The sequence below is a fragment of the Cryptomeria japonica genome, chromosome 6, assembly GCF_030272615.1.
Source record: "Cryptomeria japonica chromosome 6, Sugi_1.0, whole genome shotgun sequence".
NCBI classification, from domain to species: Eukaryota; Viridiplantae; Streptophyta; class Pinopsida; order Cupressales; family Cupressaceae; genus Cryptomeria; species Cryptomeria japonica.
In genome coordinates this window covers 276536053-276559010 of record NC_081410.1, presented here as the reverse complement: position 1 = coordinate 276559010, position 22958 = coordinate 276536053, and the positions used below count along the sequence as shown (strand labels likewise).

The following is a 22958-nucleotide window of genomic DNA, read 5'->3' as shown; positions in this document are numbered from 1 at the left end:
CTTCTTCTCTCTGGAACTCCGGAACCCCGAGGTTCTGAAGTTCCTTCCCGTTTTGCCTTCTCTCTCTAGTTCCTCCGGAACTTCGGAACCTCGAGGTTCCAAAGTTCCTTTTCTTCTCTTCCTCTCTCTATCCTGGAACTCCGGAACCCCGAGGTTCTGAAGTTCTTTCCTTAGCCTTGAAGTTCTCCGAAACTTTCGAAGTTCCTTGCTCCTTCCCTTGTCTTCCTCACTTCGGGAGTCCGAGTTAAGTGAGTCCGAGTTTCCGAAGGCTCCAGACTTCCTTCCGACTGGCGACACTTCCCGATGGCGTGATCGACACTCAAGGCTTTAAATGCTCCGACAATTTTGGTGACTTGTGCACTTTCTTTTGTGGAGCCACAAGGGTGCATTAAATGTTTTTGGCAGGATTTCCATCAAGGGAGGTACGGGGCCATGCTTGGTGACTTATGTCATGTCTGACTTTGGAAGGTTAGTCAATCCACCTTCTCAGGATTGCCCTTTGTGGGTATGGCTAGGTTGCTTGCATGTACAAGTCAAGTGCATGCACTTCGCTGCACTTCCAGACTGACATGCAGGGATCATGATCACCCTTGTAACCATTTTTTCTATATAAAGGCTGTTAAGCTTCATTGTAAAGGGTTCTCTTCGTGTTGGCTTGAGCTATTCCATGCTCTCCCACTTCTCTTGTATTTATCTTACATTTATGCAACTGTAAGTTTGGCCACTGGCCTTATAATTAATTGAAAATCACCATTCTTGCCTTCTTTCAACCTATGTATGCTGTGTATGTTTTCTTACCTTCATTATAGGTTTATGTCTTGTGGCTTTTCTCTCCATATATGCTGTGTTAACTTGTTTTCTGAGTTTGACTTGTGGGAATCCTTCTCCCCTCTTGACACACATCGAATTCTAACCTCCATACATGCATTGGAGTCACTCATGCAACTGAATTTTGTGCATCTCCTGGGTGTTTCAGTTAATTCTTTGTGTCATCTCGGTGGGGAGAGGAACAATCTCTTCTTGGTGCATCACCTCCTTTTATTTCAAGCATTTCTCTCTTCCCTTTACCTCTGCAATTTGTTAGGATAGGCCTAGGAGTTAGTTTTGAACTGTTGAGTTGGTTCAACACCTGCACTTGGATCGAGAAGGAAGCCGACCTTCTTCGGAGATTCAACCCCCTTGCGCAAGGTCCCACACTTCGGGGCTGTTTCCATGTTTCACAAGGTTGTTGAGTTGATAGCTCAACAAGGGTGCGAGCTTTTGTGATAACAAGTACCATATTATATATACCATACTTTGCTGTATATGATTAAATATAAACTAGAAATATTTAATATTGTTTTGGTGTAAAATATGGAAATTAATTATCTGATTGTATTTACTAAAAATCATTATCATTTTAGGCTTTAGCTTTGGAAAATAATTTGCAGCATGCTATGGGAGAAGGAGAGAACAGATTTCCTGAAGTTTGTAATCGCACTTGCCAACAAATAGATTTCAGCTAATCGATAATTGCTGAATCTTTTTGTTGTCTTAATTTTTGAATTCTAAAAAATTGACAACCCCTACAAATTTTTGCTTAAAAATTCGTAGTTTTTTTTGCTTAAAATTTCGTAGTTATCGTCTCTAAGGCATGTTTTATGAGGTAAAAACTTGTATTGGTTTGCATCTAATCATGTGTGGGTGTTTTTGCCTTTTTAGTCCAAGTCTTGATCATTTTGGTTGTCGTTTTTCCTCTTTTTTATGCAAATTCGGGTTTCAAGTTGCTGATTGCAAGTCCTAGGAATTTTTTAATGCTATTGCAAGTAAATGGGTATTACTTGTAATCGGGTCCTAGAGACCTGATTACAAGTTGCTTTATTGTTTTAAAGTTAAAAGTTTATTCACTTGCAATCAGGTCCCTAGGACCCGATTACAAGTATATGTTATGGCAAACATAAGGAATATGCATCTTAGCTCACTTGTAATCGTGGTTAAACCCCGATTACAAGTTCTTGTTGAAGAGGCCTATTGAAATGCGTGTTTCTTCACTTGTATCGACGCTTTTTAAACCCGATCTGGTCTCCCATTTTGGCAAACCTGCATTCTTGGGTGAAGTTTCATTTATGATACAGTGATTGCATTATATAAGGAATGTCTTTCTTCCAAACCGCCCATATAAGTCTTTGATTGTAGTGTTGATCTTCATAAAGCCCTTCAATGTTGTGTTTGAGGATTTGGATGATTCTTTCCAGCATTCTTGTCTCACCTCGAGGTATGTTTCACTCTGATTTAGGTTTCTTTTGTTGTCTTTTTCTTCTTTCCCTTTGATCGTTGCAAGCCCTTTTTGGTTGCATTTTCGTGTTTGCTGTCGAATCTTGTTTCTATCTTTTGGATGGTTTTTGAATGCTTGAAGTTTGGGGTTTTTGCTGATTCACCTTGTTTCTTGTTCTTTCCTTTTCTGCAGTCAAGTCTTTGTAGCATAGTTTGTTTTTCCTTTGCAAGAGAAGCTCACTTGCAATCGGGTTTCTAAAGTCCGATTACAAGCTTCGTTTTCTTTTTTTTGTGTGAGTTCATTTGCAAAATGATTGCAAGTATATGCCCACTCTTTACTTGCAATCGGGTCTTCAAGACCCGATTACAAGTATAAGATTCAACATCTTTTCCCATTTTGCACATCCTATCAACTTGCTTGCTTGCAATTGGGTCTTGAAGACCTGATTGCAAGCCCATCACTATCATTCGTTTGCTACTATCATTTATACTTGTAACTGGGTCTTGAAGACCCGATTGCAAGCTATTTCCAAACATACAAACATGCACACTTGCAATCGGGTCTTCAAGACCCAATTACAAGTAATGATGTCAAGGTTTTTTCCTTATAGTGCATTAGTCATTTCCATCTTTTCAAGCTCGCTGCTGTTCACTTATAGTCCATCCCTTGAGATCTGAAATTCCACCCTTGTCACTATCAAAGCCTTATCCGTAATGTGTCATTTAGACTTATCCTTTCATTCTTTCACTTTCTTCATAATAAATATAATGAAAGGTTGAAGAATGGGCATTTGTTTTCCAAGCTTTTTTGTTTGAGGAAGATTTCATGGCTTCTCCAATAGCTTGCGAAGATGTTTTAACTCTTTGGAGTTTTCATCGTAGTGTTGCAGATTCTTGTTCAATGACAGAAGAGCTTGCATCTCCTTCCAACAAGAAGATGAAATACAAATATGACAAGTATCAGAATGAAATTTTTCCTTCTCAAGTGAGCTCTCTTGTTGATGAAATTAAAAACACGGAGATTGGGCATGTTGATATGTCTCGTTCCTTGAAAGAGTAGAAGGATCGCCAAGTCATGGCATGCAGTTGCTCTTAAATAGTCATATCCACTTGGTTTCTACTTTTCCAGTGGCAGCCTTGGAACCAAAATTTGTTCTTGCCTGTGCTGCTATTTTGACAGTGGATCTAGGACAATCAAAGATGACGATGGCAATACTATTATAAGACTGGATGCATAAACCATCAATAAGATCTTCAAGGTTCTTGCTGCTTCAGTATATGCAGATATTTCCACGAAAAATGCTCTGGATCACTACAACTAGAAGAGATCAGATTGCATAAGACATATCAACTCAAAATCGCTCAAGACTCCCAGGATCTGTTTCTCTCGGTTGCCTAAGTTGTATCGATCTGATTTCATTGAAGAAATCAGTGATATGATCACACTTTTGAGCTGGATAATGGGCTTAAAACAGTCCAATGTATTTGAGATTTGGATGTACAAATACATTGTAGTCATGAGGAAAGGTCAGTCTCATATCTTCTAGGGTGAAGTCATTAGTGATAACTTGTGTGAGCAACTGTCACAAGTTTCAACCACCCTCACCTTCTACATGAATTCCTACTTAGTGTACATAGCAACATCACTTAGACAATTTCTTAGTCTTTCTACCAAAGGTGACAGATTGCTGGTACCGGTATGGAAATATTATGAGCAACTCACTTTGAGACCTAGTAGGATTCATTACAGGAGGGTGCAGGATGCCTTCTTTGGTCACTTCATGTGCTTGTTTGATAAAACACTTAAGAACAAGAGAGTGTCTGTAGTAGCCTGGAAGAAGGCGAATGAGTATGGATGCTTGTTCTTTCAGTTCCCAACTTTCACTTACATGAGAATTGGATGTTTTGAAGATCAACCATATATGCTTTCGAGATATCCTACCGACAAGATCATCCTAATGGAGTTGGCTAGACAGCCGATGACAGTTCATGCAGTCCAATTAGCTCAGCATAAGTTAGGCATCATCATATCTTCACATAATCCACTGTAGATTAGCTAGTATTCCTTGAAAACTCTAGCAAGAGCCAAGGCAATGGAGACAAAACTTCAAGAAATCATGTTGAAGAAGCTCAAGGTGAGGAAGGATTTTGATTATCGAGGAATGAAGGATAAAATCAGGAGAATCTTCACCCATATTCATCGCCTTGAAGATATTTGGGTTAGTCTTCGTACAAAAGAGGATATCAAAAAAATAAACTACAACAGGCTTACTTTGGAACAAATTGTAGATCTAGATCTGACCAAGATTCCAGACGGCATGGTAGATGACGGGAAAACCTTTGATCTAGAGTATATAGAACAAAGGGTTGTTGAAGCTCCTCTACCAGCTGTCCCATGGTCACAAAAGGAATGTATCTCAATCTTTGATAGATTTCAGCCCATCCTTGCTAATACCAATGCTTGGCTGAAAAGCAATAATGTCAAAACTATAAAGATCAAGGTTGGGGCGGAAAATGATTTAGCAGGACCAGTTGGGCGTAAGTCTGAGGTGAGGGTCAAGTCCAAAGAGGGTGCTTTTTCCTCGGGCACTAGAATCAAGCTAAGGGTTAGTAGGGGTTCGGTTATTCCTACAGAAGAGGTGTCGCTGAAAGGAAAAGAGAAACCTCAAGTGCTAATTCAGGTCATTGACCTCGAGGATGAACCACAAGAGGAGAATGTTCGAGAATCTCCTACTATAGACTCAGATTCTCGTCACACGACCATTCCCCAATTGTCTTTGGATGCTCCTATGTCTCGAATAGACACAAATGTGGATTCTTTTTCTAAAGTTCATGTTGACCCTGTTGAGCTAAGTGCATCTGTTTGCACTAATGTATCATTATTAGTTGCAGAAATACCCATGGATACTTCACATGGCAAGTTGGAGAATGGTTTTGATGTAAATCCTTCGTATGTTGTTCTATCTAGCACGCGACTTCCTAAAATTGATACCTCTGTTGTAAGTTTTGATAAGTTCATGATTGAAGCTAGCCATGATTTGTCATCTAAGCAAACACTTGTTGCTGTCCAAACTGAGGCTTCACCTAGAATGACAACTGTGGTATAGGCAGACCCTGTTTTTACACAAACCATTGTTGCTGTTACAAATGCAAGCTCATTAGATTTACCCCCATGGTAGAGCTCAATCACTCCTAAGAGGAAAAAGCAGGAGATTTCTTCTGATGTGTTTGGCTTTCAACAGCTCAGGAAATCTAAGCCCGAGGCCACCAAGAAAGCCAAGACAGTTTCACGGGTGGTTGTAGATAGCAACAAGATGAAGTATGCAGAGGTAGCAAAGCCACTTGTTGATAAGCCACAAGGAGAAATGCAATTGTCTGACTACAGGTTCACAAGGGTGGTACAGAAGAGGATATCAAAAAAATGGACTACAACAGGCTTACTTTAGAACAAATTGTAGATCTGGATCTGACCAAGATTCCAGAAGGCATGGTAGATGATGGGAAAACCTTTGATCCATAGTATATAGAGCAAAGGGTTGTTGAAGCTCCTCTACCAACTGTCCCATGGTCACAAAAGGAATGTATCTCAATCTTTGATAGATTTCAGCCCATCCTTGCTAATACCAATGCTTGGTTGAAAAACAATAATGTCAAAAGTATAAAGATCAAGGTTGGGGCGGAAAATGATTTAGTAGGACCAGTTGGGCGTAAGTCTGAGGTGAGGGTCAAGTCCAAAGAGGGTGCTTCTTCCTCGGGCACCAGGATCAAGCTAAGGGTTAGTAGGGGTTTGGTTATTCCTATAGAAGAGGTGTTGCTGAAAGGAAAAGAGAAACCTCAAGTGCTAATTTAGGTCATTGACTCTAAGGATGAACCACAAGAGGAGAATGTTCTAGAATCTCCTACTATGGACTCGGATTCTTCTCACAGGACCATTCCCCAATTGTCTTTGGATGCTCCTATGTCTCCAATAGACACAAATGTGAATTCTTTTTCTAAAGTTCATGTTGACCCTGTTGAGCTAAGTGCATCTGTTTGCACTAATGTATCATCATCAGTTGCAAAATTGCCCATGGATACTTCACATGGCAACTTGGAGAACGTTTTTGATCTAAATCCTTCGTATGTTGTTCTATCTAGCATGTCACTTCTTGAAATGGATACCTCTGTTGTAAGTTTTGATAAGTTCATGACTGAAGCTAGCCATGATTTGTCATCTAAGCAAACACTTGTTGCTGTCCAGACTGAGGCTTCACCTAGAATGACAACTGTGGTACAGACAGAGCCTGTTTTTACACAAACCATAGTTGTTGTTATGAATGCAAGCTCATTAGATTTACCCCCATGGTTGAGCTCAATCACCCCTAAGAGGAAAAAGCAGGAGATTTCTTTAGATGTGTTTAACTTTCAACAACTCGGGAAATCTAAGCCTAAGGCTGCCAAGAAAGCCAAGATAGTTTCACGGGTGGTTGTAGATAGCAACAAGATGAAGTATGCAGAGGTAACATAACCCCTTGTTGATAAGCCACAAGGAGAAATGCAATTGTCTGACTACAAGTTCACAAGGGTGGAATTAGGAAAGCAGACTCATGTTGGAATGATGCATGATGCTCAGGATTCTATGGCTTCATTGGTTCAGGGTTATGATGAACTCCTAGCGAAAAAGGATAAGCTCAAGGAGGAAAACGCACAACTCATCTTAGTGATCCAAAAGATCACAAATACTTCGGAAAAGGTTGTTCCCTTAACTTCCTCTACTTCTGAAAAGTCCATCAAAAGAGTTGAAAAAGATGCTCAAAAGGCCAAAGCTGTTGATTCTTGGGTAAATCATCTGGCTGATCAAACTACTCAAGTGGTGAAGAAAGCATTGCATGTGTTGAGCAATGTAAGAGCAGAAAAGATGAAATTAAATAAGACAATAGAAGCTTCTAAGCAAAGTCTGGAATCCATAGAAAAAGATTTGAAAACCTGGCATGAGATGGATCAAGTCAAATTGAAAATCCCGTGTGACAACATTTTGATACGAAATAGAGATAGGTATTTTGAATTTGAGGAACTTATGGTCTGTAAGTCATTAGTTCTCAATGACTTAATTAGAGATATTGAGGCTACTCTAGAAATGAGTACTGAGGTAGAGCAGGATATCGTCTCTATGTAATATCCTGGTCTCAGATTGCTTCAAATCTGATTTGGGTTTTTGTTTTTACTCCTGTTTTGTTTCATGATAATGTAATATTGCAACATGCAAACATGCAGATTGAACATGCAAGATGAACGATATAGATTTTCAAGGAAATCAATCAGTGAAATATGGAGAATCTAAATAAGCCAATGGAATTCTTTTGATATAGAAATTTATTGTTGTTTACAAACACATGCTGCTGTTACAAATCAGAAAATGCCTAATGCCATCAGGTAAGACATACCCTAGAATGCCTCCACACATAAAATAACAAACCCTTTGAAAATCTATGAGATAGATCATTGAATCTCCATGAAAACTAATCAATGTTGTGCAACTGTGAATTCTGAGATGAATTCACCTTTCCCCTCAAAAGTGACTTCACTTTATAATTTGTCATTGACATTATTATAAAGTCACTTTATAAAATAAAGTATGTACAACTGCTGATTAATTAAATTTAAATAATCCCATAGGACTTAGGACTATTTAACATTTAATTAATTAATTATCACTCGAAGAAAAGGGGACATTACAGTCCTCCCACCCCAAGATTGCTTGTCCTCAATCAATCACATGTATCAACTCTGCATTAAGCTCAAATATTCCAGCCAATACCTGGATCCCAAATTAATCTAGGACCTTGTTATGTCTTCCCATGTGTAGCTCCTTTAAGCTTCCACTGCTCCACTCTGATATAAACATCATTATGCCCAAAGTTGTGAAGCAACTCATCATGATCCCAATGAAGTAGTGCACCAAACATGCCAGTGCCAGGATCCCAATTCAACACGCTCTCACACCAACGAAAAGTGGAGGAATAGATGTCTCTTATCATGCCACCAATGCCAAATGTTCATCTAAATCTGAATGAGTTCCCACGGATGTGAGAAATTATCATTACAAGTGCACAATCAATCATTTCAATCCACCATATGCTGCTGGAAATCCCACTCAAAATGATGCCGCAAGTACCTCTAATGACAAACGATGATGGAATCTCATCACTATACCAACCTCCAATAAAGGAAGAATGATCCCAATCTTTCCAAATCCTCCAACCACCTGCTTTCCTAAAGAACCAATTTGAAGTCTTTTGTGATCAATAGTGTGAAACAACCATCTATCACCATTGCGAGAAGTCTAACCCAATGAACTATGGCTGAAAATTCCATGCTCAAAAATGTAGAACAACCCTCTATCCTCGTGATGTAACTCAAAACCCAAAGGTTCGAACATGAAGTGCTACTGTCCTCTACATGCTCCTTACTGTCCTCTACATGCTCCTTGATGTCTTCTTCGTTTACCACATATACTCTCCAAGTGTGATCAAGGAATGATATTGTTATGTAACAAAGGTATAATGTCAAACCTTGTATGCAATGTGGTTCTTCAATTCTTATCGCATGTTCTTGCATAACAACAAGATGAATGTAACCATGTAAAGATGGGAGATGGCTGATCATCAACATGAGACTCGACCTTTATTTTGTATTTTCCAAGTTTGCCTTCATATATGCTATCATAGGCTGCTGTCCCAAGGTGTGTGACAAACTGAGAACTCCTCTCAAGAGCTGTTAGACTTTCCACCTCAAGGCTGCTGTTATAAATCAGACCAGCCACTAAAGTGAAGGCAATGATGTCTGCATACCCATGCATGAGAAAGAAACCCATCTCATACACCTTACCTATCAAGTGAACGTGTCTCCATAAACTCCAATCCAACCCAAAAACTGTTGTAGACCCAGATAAATCTGAAAATGCAATGTACAACCATGTAGGACAGCCACGTGTCAACCATGAATCCATGAGAATTATGTCACAACACAACCAATAAACAACTACATAAGCATATGAAATAGGTGACGATTCCATAGTTGTATTGTAGTTGTCTCCATTAATACCCAAAGTCAAAGCATGAATGGTTGATCCACTAAACATATCACCCATAAAATCATGATACACCTCAATGAAATTGCCAACATCACAAATTGATTAATGCCCTTCTTCAACCGCTGGTAAAAAATTAGATTGTTGGCAAATTGAGGTTTCAACCTTTACCTCATACTTATCTATCCACTCATGAATGTCTACCATGCTACACTTCTTGTCACCACTATCCTTCTTGGATTTGTGCACATGTGACATCACACGATTGCTGTCCCAACTCAAAAAACCAGAAGCTTTCCAAGGTGTCTTCATTGCTCTTTCTTGTATCTTTTCTGAGGGAAGATTGTTCCTCCATGAGTGCTGGTCTATGAGGTGTCTCCTGCTGCAATAACATAAATTCCTAGCTGCTAAAGCTGATCTGTTTTTCATTACTAATCAACTCCATGGTGTAGTGTGCAAAACAAACCAAACATTATCAAATTGTAAGATCTTCCTATTAGGCAATCTCTTAGTCTCTATAATAAGCTCTCTAAGACAATATGCCTAATTGATCTTAACAAGTATTCCTCCAATGTAATCTTGTGTATAAAACGAGGAATATCAAACTTACTAAGGGCAGTCATACCTTTCAAGCAGCTTACATCTACGAGCTCCTTCTTATGCACCTCATTGTTGATTGATCCTAAAGTTGTAGCACCTATCTCATGACTGAATTTGCATCTTCATGTGAAAGTTGCCCCACAGGTATGGCTGCCTTAGAGAATTGTTTCCCTGATTTGCATTCAAAGTCATGCCTCTCAAAATCAGCTACCTCCTTGACCTCTTCTTCACCAAATTCCTCTTTTGAAGCGTTATGCCCCACCCAAGAGTCATAATGGTGTGATGCTGAAACATAGGTGGATTCCTTGAGTTCTTCGTGAAGGGTTAGGTTTTTCCAATCTGAAATAATGTTCTCTTCCACACACTCTTCCACATATTCTTCCTCAACCATAGATTGAACATTCATGCTGTGCTAGAAGTCTTTGATCCACAAAACCTTCATATGTATGGACAATGTCTCTTTCAACATTGCTTAAATCTGAATTTGTACCCATGGCGACTATTTTGTCATCCTTATTAGTCACAACATCCACATTTGTAGATGCATGTTCAAGTAACGGTTCTTGGAAAATTTAATGTAGCTCCGTTATTATGCATAACCAAATCAGAATTAGCTTCCTCCCTTTCAGCAGCATTACCATAGCTGCCACAAGTTTCATGTGCCTCTTCTTCAAGTGAATTCTTAGCATTGGAATGATCTATATGCTCATCTTTAGTGACTTCAATGTGTTCATCGTTGTTATGCCTTTTATCCATCTTCTTGGCTTCTTCCTCCAAAAGCAATTTCTCAAACAATAATAACATATCTGATTGATATTTCTGAAATGCTTGAACATATCATTCATAAGCTCGTCCATATGTCAATCATTTTTTTGTGGACTTATACTATCCCTTCTATCTTTCCTTGATTGACTTGTTCCGCCTTTATCCATTGTTGTAACTTTTTTTACCCCTGTTGTATGTGACGTTGATTTCAGAAGGAAAGTAGGTGGCAATCTTCTATCTATAATTCTACCCATTGTCGTGACCTTTTATAAACTTGTATGCAGCCGAAACAACTGATTTCAAACTGATATGCAACTAATTAGAAGCAACTTGCAACCATAATTTTTGACATGCAGCTGATTAGAAGCAACATGCAACCATAAATTATGAGATGCAACTGATTAGAAGCAACATGCAACACTCAAAATCAACATGCAACTCTCAAAATCAACATGCAACTATCTAGGCAGTCGCCAAACTGACATGCAAGATTTGGGTAGTTTCCAAACTGACATGCAAGTTCACCAAATTGACATGCACTAATCTGGGTATTCACCTAATTGACATGCAACGCTGAAACTCCAACAGGTTGGCAAGATCACTAGCTTTGATACTACTGTAATATCTTGGTCTCAGATTGCTTCAAATCTGATTTGGGTTTTTGTTTTTACTCCTGTTTTGTTTCATCATAATGTAATATTGCAACATGCAAACATGCAAATTGAACATGCAAGATGAACGATATAGATTTTTAAGGAAATCAATCAGTGAAATATGGAGAACCTAAATAAGCCAATGGAATTCTTTTGATATAGAAATTTATTGTTGTTTACAAACACATGCTGCTGTTACAAATCAAAAAATGCCTAATGCCATCAGGCAAGACATACTCGGGAATGCCTCCACACATAAAATAACAAACCTTTTAAAAATCTATGAGATAGATAATTGAATCTCCATGAAAACTAATCAATGTTGTGCAACTGTAAATTTTGAGATGAATTCACCAAGTGGGCTGACTTGGGTTTCCGTCCAAATAGCCAAAACCTCTAGGGTTTCTGTCCTAAGGTTTACTGAACCTGCAAGCTAAAGCTTTCAAGCTCTAAAGGAGAAGTTTTTTTGAAAATAACAACTCAAGAATGAATCCCCATTGCACTTCTTCCTCCTTTTCTAATACTTTTCCTTTTTGAAAGTAATACTTTATTTTATTTCTCTTAATTTACTTTTCCCCTCAAAAGTGACTTTACTTTTCCCCTCAAAAGTGACTTTACTTTATAAAATAAAGTATGTCCAGTTGCCGATTAATTAAATTTAAATAATCCCATAAGACTTAGGACTATTAAACATATAATTATTTAATTATCACTCGAAGAAAAGGGGACATTACACTCTAATTTTGAGAAGATGTCTTGTAAGATCTTAAGTTAAGATGAAGAGTTGCTTCTTGAAGATCTAATACTTTTTGAGTTGGTGTCAAGGCTTTGTCAGGAACAGTGACTTCCATTCATAGACTTGTCAATTGCCAAGTTTTCCTTGAAAAGATGCAAACTATTCTTGAGGAACATATAGTAGCAACGGTAAGATATTCTGATGTTATCATCAAAGCTGTTGGTGTTGCAAGGAATACAATAGGACCAAATCCTGATGAATGGCAGGAATCAATTGACAGGTTTCAAGCTTTCATGGCTAGGAGTAGAGAAGGACAAGAAGTGTCTCCTGACATTTGAGTTTTGTTCTTGTTTTATGTATTTCCTTTTTGACAAATTACATGTAGTGGCAAAACTTGTAATTACAAGTAGTCTTACACTTGTAATCTTGTAAATTGTAATTACATATAAACAAATTACAATTTGGTTAGCAATAAGACTGTAATTTGAATAAGTCATAGTTAGTAATAAGTCATAGTTAGTTACAGTTGGTTGTGGAAAAAGTCTTAGTTAGTTAGACTTCTCCCACTTTTTGCTCTTAGCCCCTCACCTATATATACAGGAGGGCGCTCTATAAATTTTTTTATCTTATGAGCAAGCAAGAAAACTCTATAGAAATTTACAATCGTAAAGACTTTGTGCTTCATACTTGTAAATTGGTTTCTCAAGTAATATTAAGAAAGCATTTGAGTTTCAAACTTTGTGTTGAAGCCTTGTTCTTATATCCATTGTGTTCTTGTGTCATATTGATATATTTTTCTACATTTGCATGAGGTTCTAACGAGATTGTTGAAAGGAGCTTTAATCTGATTTCTTGTAGACTTTGTGCTACAAGTATTAAGGATTAAATTATTACAGCCAATTATTCATAGTAGAGAGGAATTGTAAGACTTTGTGCTTGTAGGTTCTCCCATTTGTGAGAGTTTTCAACAGAAATAATGATTGTAATATGTTTCATTTAAATAAATACATGCTATTTTTTATCTAAGTTCTGTAGCAATGTTTTGATCATCTTATGGAAGGAGAGGTGTAAGATCCCTGCTGGTTCTAACTCTTTTGAAATACTATTGCTGATTTGTTTTTGGATTTTTCAAGGGTTTTGAACAATTTTAAGCAAAAAATAACAAGTGCACTAGGCAAGAATTGCTCATAAAACTGGATAGATACCAAATATAGGGCAATCAAATCTATATTATGAATTAGATAACTACTGCAAATGAAACTGATACATAAAACATACCCATAGGTCCTCAGCTTATTTTAAATAAAGAATTCCGGAGTTTATCAGCCAGAACTGGGAAACTGACCAAAATAGGTGTACAAGTCCAGGGAATTATTTCTTCAAGCCAGAAAAGTGATGGAATACCCTGTATGTGCTAGGCGTTGGAAATTGTGCAACCAAAATGCAAGAAGGAAGGCATTTTTGCCCTCCAGGACAAAACGTCCCTTTCCTGGACCTCACGTGCCAAACCTGAATTCTACGGCCAGCAACTGGAAATCGTGCGGCTGTTTATTGAAATGAAGTATGCTGCTAAAAGGGCTGTCTAACCTGATCTGCCCTTTCCTTATTGAAAAATCTGCAATATCTGGATAAAAGAATCTCTGTTGAAGCACAATAAGACTCCTGAATGAAGCCTTCACAATTGCAATAATTCAACTGATCTTCCACAACTTCACAATCACAGATCCACGAAGAATTTTCGTTCTCCAATGGCCAAACCTCTGAAACCTTTGTCAAATAATTCCACAGAGCAAAATAACAAGCAATGTCAAATAATCAATAATCAATAATCAATAATAGAGGTTGAATTGCTTGCTTTGCCTTTATAAACCCAAAAATGCATAATTCTCCAAAAAGTGTGATTTCCTCTTGAAGGGAGTTAAATACATTTAAAATATATTTAATATACTTTATGCACTATTTGAATTAATTCCTCGCTTGGGCGTAACCTTTTGATATTCAGTTAATATTATTTAAGTGACCCACTATTTAATAAAGTTAATAATATAACTTTATAATAACTCCAAATGGCACGTTTCCCAAGAAAGTATGCCTAAAGTCATTTAAATACATTTAAATGTATTTAATTTACTTTCCATAGTTTAATTTGCTTTTTGGGCCTCCAAACTCACTTAAGTTATTTAATAAAAATCATTTTATCATATTTAAGTGGCTTTTAATTTTAATAAAGTCACTTTATGACTTTATAATATCCATATAAGTTAATTTAATAACTTAACCACTAAAAAATTAATATCTCCCTCAATATTTAGTTTTTTGGCGTGCCATCTGAAGTTGAAGTCAACACTGAATAACCCTTATGTGTCCAGGTGCCCTGACTAAAGATAGCACTACTGCCAGATTGACTTACTATAAATAATAAGTCCCTCAACTAAGTCCACACACTGACTGCAAAGGCCTTGGAACTAAACCCAAGACTGAATTGAAGAAGTGGAATTGTTACTGAGACTCTATCCAAACATGTTAGCCTACGAGAGTTCAAATAATAGGTTAAGCCATCAACAACTGATTCTGACTAGAGTGGGGACATTACAGGAGGGCTCACTCTCACGAAATGGCAGTGACTTTGTTCCATGTTTTTATTAATTTTTGTTTTAATTTCGATTTCATTTTTGTTTGTAAATTACAGTTTTGCTGAATCGATTTCATTTAGGGTTTAAATTTAATGGTTTCTAATAGTTTATAATCTGTTGTTTTGATAATGTTTAGCTGTTTGAAATTATACTTTTGTAAGTAGTTCCTATAGCATTTAGTCACAGTAGTCTGCACAGTCCCTATAGCAGCCTGCATAGTTTTGGCAGCTTGCACAGTTCACGTAGCAATTTTAAATGAGTGTTTTTATTTTCTAGTTGCATTTGTTCCACACTTAGCTCACTACCTGTAGCCCTTTCACATATAGGCACTACGCCTTTTGCAAGTTTGCACCCCCAGATTGACACTAAGACCAAACAAAATTTAATTATTAAACATAAAACTTTCTCATTATTTATCTCGGTTTTGGCCTATCACCATCCATGCAACAAGGTACTTCCCCAACCCCTGTTTTTTGTATCCAAATATCTTCTGAGATCCTAATGGAGAGGTTATGAAGGGCCTCATGACATGCATTCAAAGGATAACACCCTATGTTGAAGTGAGAGACCTCATTGTCCAAGAATTGCATAGTTATAGGACTGGAAGGGGAAGGCTCTTTTCTTTAGAGCTAGCTAGAACCCTACAAAATACTCTCCATATGATTGTATTATTGTTGTCATCTGTAGCTTGTCAGGATTGAGTCTCAAGATGAGATTTTGTGAGAATTTGCCAAGATCTAGAGTCCAATTGATAGCACAAACAAGAGAGAACAAAATATGCAAAATACCCAACTAACTGAGTTGATTGAAATTGAATTGTTACATACACTGTAAATGAACTTGTTTATAAAGGCAAGGCCATATGGATATGTGAGCACACAATCATGACATGTGGCTCAATGAGAAACAAGGGTAGGTGAGGGTAGGTAGGAGCAGGGAGGAGAAATAATAAAATATTCCACAAGAGGTGGATCACCTACCGAAGGTGGAATGTAACAACAAGATAAGACCACAAAAGGTGAAATTTCTCCTACATGCATCATCCCTATGTGCACACTTTCCTGAGTGTCTCATATGCAAACTATGATGAAATGCATTACCTTAAGTCAACTTAAGTAAAGTGTAATTATGAGACATAATTTTCACCAACAGATTTAGTTCCAACAGATTTAGTTCTCACAAATCTTGGTTGGAAAACAAGCTTCCCAAGAACATATATAAATAAAACTGTGAAAGACATAGAACAAATTATAACCCACAGCAATAAGTATACATTGATCAACAAACATGCAAAACCGTATTGATCAAGTTTACATGCTTATATGAATCCAATCTAGAAATCCATAAAAAGAGATGTTTCTTAGGTTCTATCAAGCTTACTCAAAAAACCAACATCTGATCTTTAGGGGTAAACTTCTTGAGTAACATAAAGATGAGAATGACGTTGATGGATGAAATCTAGAGCCATATCATGTAAGAGAGCCGCCTTGGCAAAGAAAACCCCAGCAGGTTCCTTTCTATTAGCTTCATTAGTCTTTATTGTGATGTTATAAATGCCTCTCTTTTCTTTGGAAATTCAAAATGAATTCTCAGGTTATAGTCATATCTATGTTTTTGTAACACACAATCTTATTTTATCGCTCTACCTCTCTGCCTTTCTCGGCACAAACATGCACAAACTTTCCTTATGGATCCCTGAAGTTTCAGTAATTTTTTTGTTTTGCTACACTTTGTATTTGAGATTGATGGTGATATGGTTAATACAAGTAATTGATACCATACCCCTTTTTTTCAATGATTTTGTCCTTTAAAGCAGAGACTGGTTTGCCATGAGCAGGTTGTTGTTTCAGTACTAGAATCAAGTCCAAAGTTTCAGGGCAGAAATTATGAAAACTGAAAGTAAAATAAGCATAATATATATTTTGATAAGAACAGGTCTGATAAGAATTGTCTAGTGTTGTTTGGCTGGCATTAGAGTGATATTTTTGTTTAAATGTCATAAAAGGAAATGCAAGTATTGAACAGATCCCATCGTTGTCATTATGGTTTTAACTTCATTTACTGATCAGAAAATTGCGTTTTATTTCTTCATGCTTATACAGGTGTTGATGGATGATATTAATACAGGTTATGAGCGCCTGTCAGATTTTCAGGTTTGTTTCTCCAGTTGAATTGATTCGTAATTTTTTCCTGAAGTTAAGTAGTTCAATTCGTTTGGTACCACATGAAGTATTTGAGATGTGATTCACTAGCTTCCAGTCAATAAAGGCAACAATCTGGATAATAGTTTCTTTTTATACACCATGTTAACCATCTCTAAGCATTAGCATTGCAAATTGATGCTATAATTTTAGTTGCCAATAAAATTAAAAGAGATAAAGGATGCACTTAGATGCGCACTTACGTGTATGTATATATACTCTAAGTTTTGAGTGTTTATATTGATTTTTGATAGGTGAAAAAAGTGAACGGGGTGGTAGTTGACAACTTGAAGCATTTACGTCGGTTAGTAGAAGGTTGCACAGAAAAGAGCCTCCGTTTTGACTTGGATGATGAAAGGGTGGTTGTTCTGAATTATGAGAATGCTAAAGGTGCCACTTCTCGTATATTGAAGCGACATAGGATACCTTCTGCCTTGTCTCTCGATTTGATGGAAGATGTAGAGCGAGAGCAATTGGAATATAAAGAAAGGGTAGATGGTGCACCTGTTGAAGAAGCTGTTGCCGTCTCTAGACTCTAGATAATAGGATTTGGATGCTGTCACAAGTTCCTTGACATTTGATTTATATATTCGGCCTTGGCATGTTAAACATTAGCAGGATCCATCAATTTTATTATGCTGGGCACAGTTGATTGCAGCCACATTTTGTGAAGGGAATGAAACCTACCAGGTGTAAAAGAATATGAATTTTTCCTCAATTTGGGTGATAAAAATAAATTTTAATGTTGCATCCTCAATATGAGGAGAATGTGCTAAATGTAGTTTTTGCTTGCAAAAGCATAGACCTAAGAGCAAATTTTAAATTCTAAATTTCTAGGTATGCAAATGCAAAACTTGAATTTATACCCAGATGTTGCACACATTTTACACCAGTCTCGTTGATTACATCTTAATATAACGAAACTAGCCTATACTCATTGTCTTAATTTGAAAGCATAACTTGTTTTTAAACCCAGGAAAACAAAATATTTATAATCCATATCTTTTTAAAACAAACTCAATGAATTCAAATGCAAAGGATGGTTTAATTTTGAATATTAACTATAGTTGCGGGCGGTTGCGTACATCCTTAGAGGACTAGTCTCACCTCAGCTCGCCCCTTCTTGGCCCCAACTTGGCAATAAGTAAGACCAAGGTAATGTAGGTTGGGCGTTGGGCTGGATCATCGAGATACCTCTAGACTTCAAAAAAAAGAAATATTAAAGATTTACATTGCAAATAATAACAAGAATAGAGGAATTTTATTACAATCATTCATTTCTTATTACATTCAAGGTAATGTAGGTTGGGCGTTGGGCTGGATCATCGATATACCTCTAGACTAAAAAAAAAAGAAATATTAAAGATTTACATTGCAAATAATAACAAGAATAGAGGAATTTTATTACAATCATTCATTTCTTATTATATTCAATATATTATTTTCTAGTCATTATTCTCCCATGATGGGACTAACTTTCACTTCTAACTTCCTATCCAACTAACCTAATAACTAATCTATTATATGTTAACTTTCATTTCCTAACAAGCTAAAAAAGAAAAATAGAAAAATATTGTCTCAATATCAACCTTAACCTCTTTGTTTAGACAATGTTTTGATTATCCAACTTTGCATCAACATCAACCCAAACTTGCATGTCTAGGTAAATGTCTTGATTATCCAACTCTACACTAGCATCAATCCAAACTCTTCATGTTTGGGGAAATGTTTTGATTATCCAATGTTCACCTGTGAATCGAGATACACTTATCATTAATAAGAAAATCACCAACCAACTGTAAATCAAGACTCGCTCAATTATCTACAATAACATAATCACCAATCAATTGTGAATTGAAACTAATTCAATTATCCATAGTAACACACTTGTAGAACTATGGATTAAGACAAACTCAATTATCCATACCTGGTTTGTGGATTCAACTATCTACAAACCTACAAATCATTGCATGCTCCCTCTTGCTCTTGAAGGGACTAGAGATGAAATAGATGCTTCTCATATTAGATGTTCTTTGAGCGAGAAGCTAGCTCGAGATGATGAAGATTCTCCTACCTCCAATGCTTCCAACCTCCTATTGGATGATATATTTTATATCCGCCCAATATCACCTTTGAGTCTTTGCAAGCCCTATTAGATTGCCTATGGATTGCCCCAAAAATATGTGTGGTCATGATAAAATTGTCAAGACACTTGAATTTTACAAAAAAATGAACCTTTTAGAAAATCACTCCTCATAAGTCCAAAAACAATGCTCATTACTCTCCTAAAATATGTAGCACATCAAATAACTATAACAAAAAGAACAAGAACCTTTGAGCTCCTCTTTTATCTCCAATTACAAAAATAAACCCCTTTTTCTTAAATTGATTTTGAAAAATAAATAAAACCTAAAAATATAGATCTTCAATCATAAATTTCTACTCACCAAACTCCTCATGGGATTGGTAGCGGCATCCAATAATTCCATTAACATATTCTTGCATTACATTCAAACCTTGACCAAGGGAACACCTATTCATTATCTCTAAAAACTAATTTTTTGGGTACTATTGTTCAAGTCTATGCCCAATAAATCACATTTTTAACTTGTGCAAAAAACAATTCACATTTCCTCCTTGGTAATTATGTCTTCTTTTGTAAGCTCTTGCATTTATTCATCTTTCAAACAAGAAGTTCAGAACATGATTAATATACCATGTTGATATGTATTTTTCAACAATTACCTCAAGAATATGTCTTTCCTCGTGCTACACTCAATGGAATGCGTATGTAATAAAAGATCAATCGTCAAGATAGAAAATGCCACCTCTTTCCAATTTGAATATGTTACAAAAATTAAACAATATTTACAATTTATAATATGCCTATATTTTTTCAGAATTTGTATGCCTCCCTTGTTTATCCAACACCTCATCAAATAGTCCCATCAAATTGGTCATTTCACTTGTTTATTAGTCTAAAAAAAAATCGATTCCATCCAATTGGTAGCATACAAACGCAAATTTTGCAACTAACTTCAAAAAATCCAATTCCTCCAATAAAATTTAATTCCTATTTTTAAGGGTTTTTAAGTTTCATCCTATTATGATTTCCTTGAAGAGATGTTTGGCAGAGATTACATTTATGAAATCTGAAATTTTAATTTATACTTCTAATATTCCATGCTCAACAACAATGCACATGCCCAACAAAATGGTGTCGACCAACAAACATTCAACGACCATTTTAGCTTACCCTTTGTTGGTTGAAAATTTTGTACACCTGAGGGATGTGCAAAATTGTGGTTTCAACCACAGTGTGTGAGTATGATACTCTCCTAATTTAGGGAAGGCTCACCCTATCTACAAACTAAACTAATATAATATGGGTGGGACACCAGTGTTTCTTCTTCTTTCAAGAAAAACTATACTCTTCTCTTCACAAAAAAGTAATAGCAATTGGAAATAAAGAACAACAAATACATAAATGAATCGCTATGTCGCCGAATGCCGCTGCCGCTGCTGCAGCCCTAAGGCCGAATGCCGCTGCCGCTGCTGCAGCCCTAAGGCCGACTCTCGTCTTGCCTACGGGGAGCTCGGTGAAGGATGCTGTGGGAGCTACGAAGGGCGTGGAAGTTTCTGTTCGGGCCAAAGCCAACGGTTCGAGGGTTTCTTCTGCGACTTCCTTGCATGCCTTGCCCTCTTCAGGGGTGGATGTTGGGTCTGCTCCGATTCCTGGGGGCTCCCATGCTGCCATTTTGCTAGAGGAGGCTACTGTGGCTGCACCTTGCAAGCCCAAGACTCCTGTTACTAATACGGAGGGTTGTGATTCGATGCATTCGGCGCCCTCTGGTTCAGATCAGGCTGCTTGCGGTTTGGGGCCTCTGACTGTTCCTGTTTACAAACCATTGGCTTTTCGGGTGTCTAATGATACTAATCAGGAGATCATCCACAACTCCTCTGTGTTTGAGTCTCATGGTCTGATTTGTAGATTTCGAGGCTTTTGGCCAAGCCTTCCTCAGCTGCACACTTGGATTTCCCAAAGCTGGGAACCGATTTTGAAAGGTTCAGTTAACATTTTTCCTTCAGCCAAGGGCTTTTTCATTGCTAAATTTGAATATGAAGAGAATAGATCGAAAATTTTATGCACAAATCCTTTCAGCTGGGAGGACAAATTTGTTTTGATGGTTAAACCCTAGTTCTTGGGCTTTAATCCTTCTACTGATTCTTTTAATGAGATTCCTATCTGGGTTAGGCTCCTTAACCTTCCCCTTCATCTATGGACGGACTCTCTGCTAGAGGAGGTGGGGGAGGCTTTAGGCGAATTCCTAATGATTGATAAGGAATCTTACCAAATTTATCATTCTACTTATGCTCGGATATTGGTTAACATTGATGTTTCTAAAGGGCTTCTAGCTGAGATAGAAATTAAATCTTCTTTGGGATCTTGGGTCCAACCGCTTGACTTTGAGGGCATCCCCTTTAGATGTCGAAAGTGCTTCCAGATTGGACATGTTGTTGCACGGTGTGAATCAGATAAGAAGAAAAAGAAATTTGCTTCTTGGTGGAAAGGTGCCTCCTTTGAGCACTACTTTATTAAAAAGAAAAGCTTTTCCGAGGTGGCTGCGCAGGTTCCTCAGGCCGAGCCTTTGGTTGCTGCCTCTGTTTCTGGTGCTCAGGGGTGTGGGGATGCTTGTGGTGGCATCCCTAATGATCGTCTAAAGATTGCTGGATCTTCTTCCTTGGTGGATGACCTTCTCGCTTCCCAGAGTGATGCTCGATCTTTGTCTGATCCTTTGATTTCTGCTGTCCCTGCCTCTCCGGAAGCTGGCTCTGTTCCTCCTGGTGATGGGAGGTCCTCTATTCTGGATCCATCCTCTTGGCAAAAGGCTGCTGCTAGGGTTGAGGAGGGATGGATTACTGTTAAAAGTAAAAAATCTAAATCGTCTCAGTCCTCTTTTGATATGACCCTTCGATCCCATAAGGGTAGGTCAAACTCTTGATCTCTCCTGGTTGGGTTGGGGCTGCTGGTCTCTTGCAGCTCGCTGGTTCTTGTTGGGGTTCCTTTTTGTGATGTACCCCATCCTTGGTTTGGCCATGTTGTATCTCATTTGTGTCCTGTTTCTTTGAGTGGACCTTCAAGTTTATCTTTCGGTTCGGGTTGCAGGTCCTTCCAAAACTTGCCTTGTAAAGGGTTTCGGGTCCCTTAAAACCTGTTTTTACTTAATCAAAAACAAATACATAAATGAGACTTTTTTGTAGAATTTTTGGAACACAAAGGCAAACAAAGTTTTCATGAAAGCACAAAGACCTCTATCACTTCCCCGAGACGTAAAAACAGAAAGAAAACTCAAAGTCTTCAACTATCTATTCTCCTATCAACCTTTTTAGATGATTTTCTGCTAACCAAGCACAATATCTAGCAACTCAAAGTCTAACTACATGATGCACTTCATCTTACATGCACAACCCTTAAAAATAGAAGCAACACAAAGTCTACAAGCTATCTTCCCACCTGAGCTTTCCACACTAGTTTCAGATATGATAAACAACTCAAAATCTGCAAGACCAAATCTAAAAACCAAACATATAACTCTAAATACAATTTGCAGCTCAAAGTCTGCAAGATTGAATTTAAATCCCTCTTTCACAATAAAACAAAATTTACAATCAACTCTAGAAAATGTCGTCACATAACAACTTGAATTGACACAAAGTCTCAACACAACTTGCCTCTTTTATTGAAAGCACTCTGATTTACATCTAAGCTCAAAATCTTAGAGTGCACATACAAACTGACAGAATTTTGTTGCATTGCCAAAATATATCCATTACAATAGACCCCCTCAAGTATTTATAGGAGAGGAGCCTTGAAAAAAAGGTGGGAGGATCCTAACTAGAGAAACTCTCTCAACCACCATGACTTATTCCAACTATAGTCCTAATTGAATTGAACTTGTAGTTGCTTTACATGTAATTACAAAAGTGCAAGTGATGAGTAAACTTACAATTACAAAGTTATTTTTACATGTAACTTATCAAAACAAA

General features: G+C 37.3%; 1 protein-coding gene across 1 annotated transcript in view; it reads left to right on the top strand.

Annotated features, from left to right (window-relative positions):
- Positions 1–17773, top strand: part of LOC131062625 (protease Do-like 10, mitochondrial) — a 99137-nt gene extending 81364 nt beyond the window's left edge. Inside the window, exons 7-8 of the mRNA XM_057996330.2 lie at positions 16812–16862; positions 17165–17773. Of these exons, the coding sequence (XP_057852313.2) occupies positions 16812–16862; positions 17165–17449 (336 nt within the window). The 3' untranslated portion in view covers positions 17450–17773. The remainder of the gene's footprint in view (positions 1–16811; positions 16863–17164) is intronic.
- The last annotated feature ends 5185 nt before the right edge of the window (positions 17774–22958 follow it).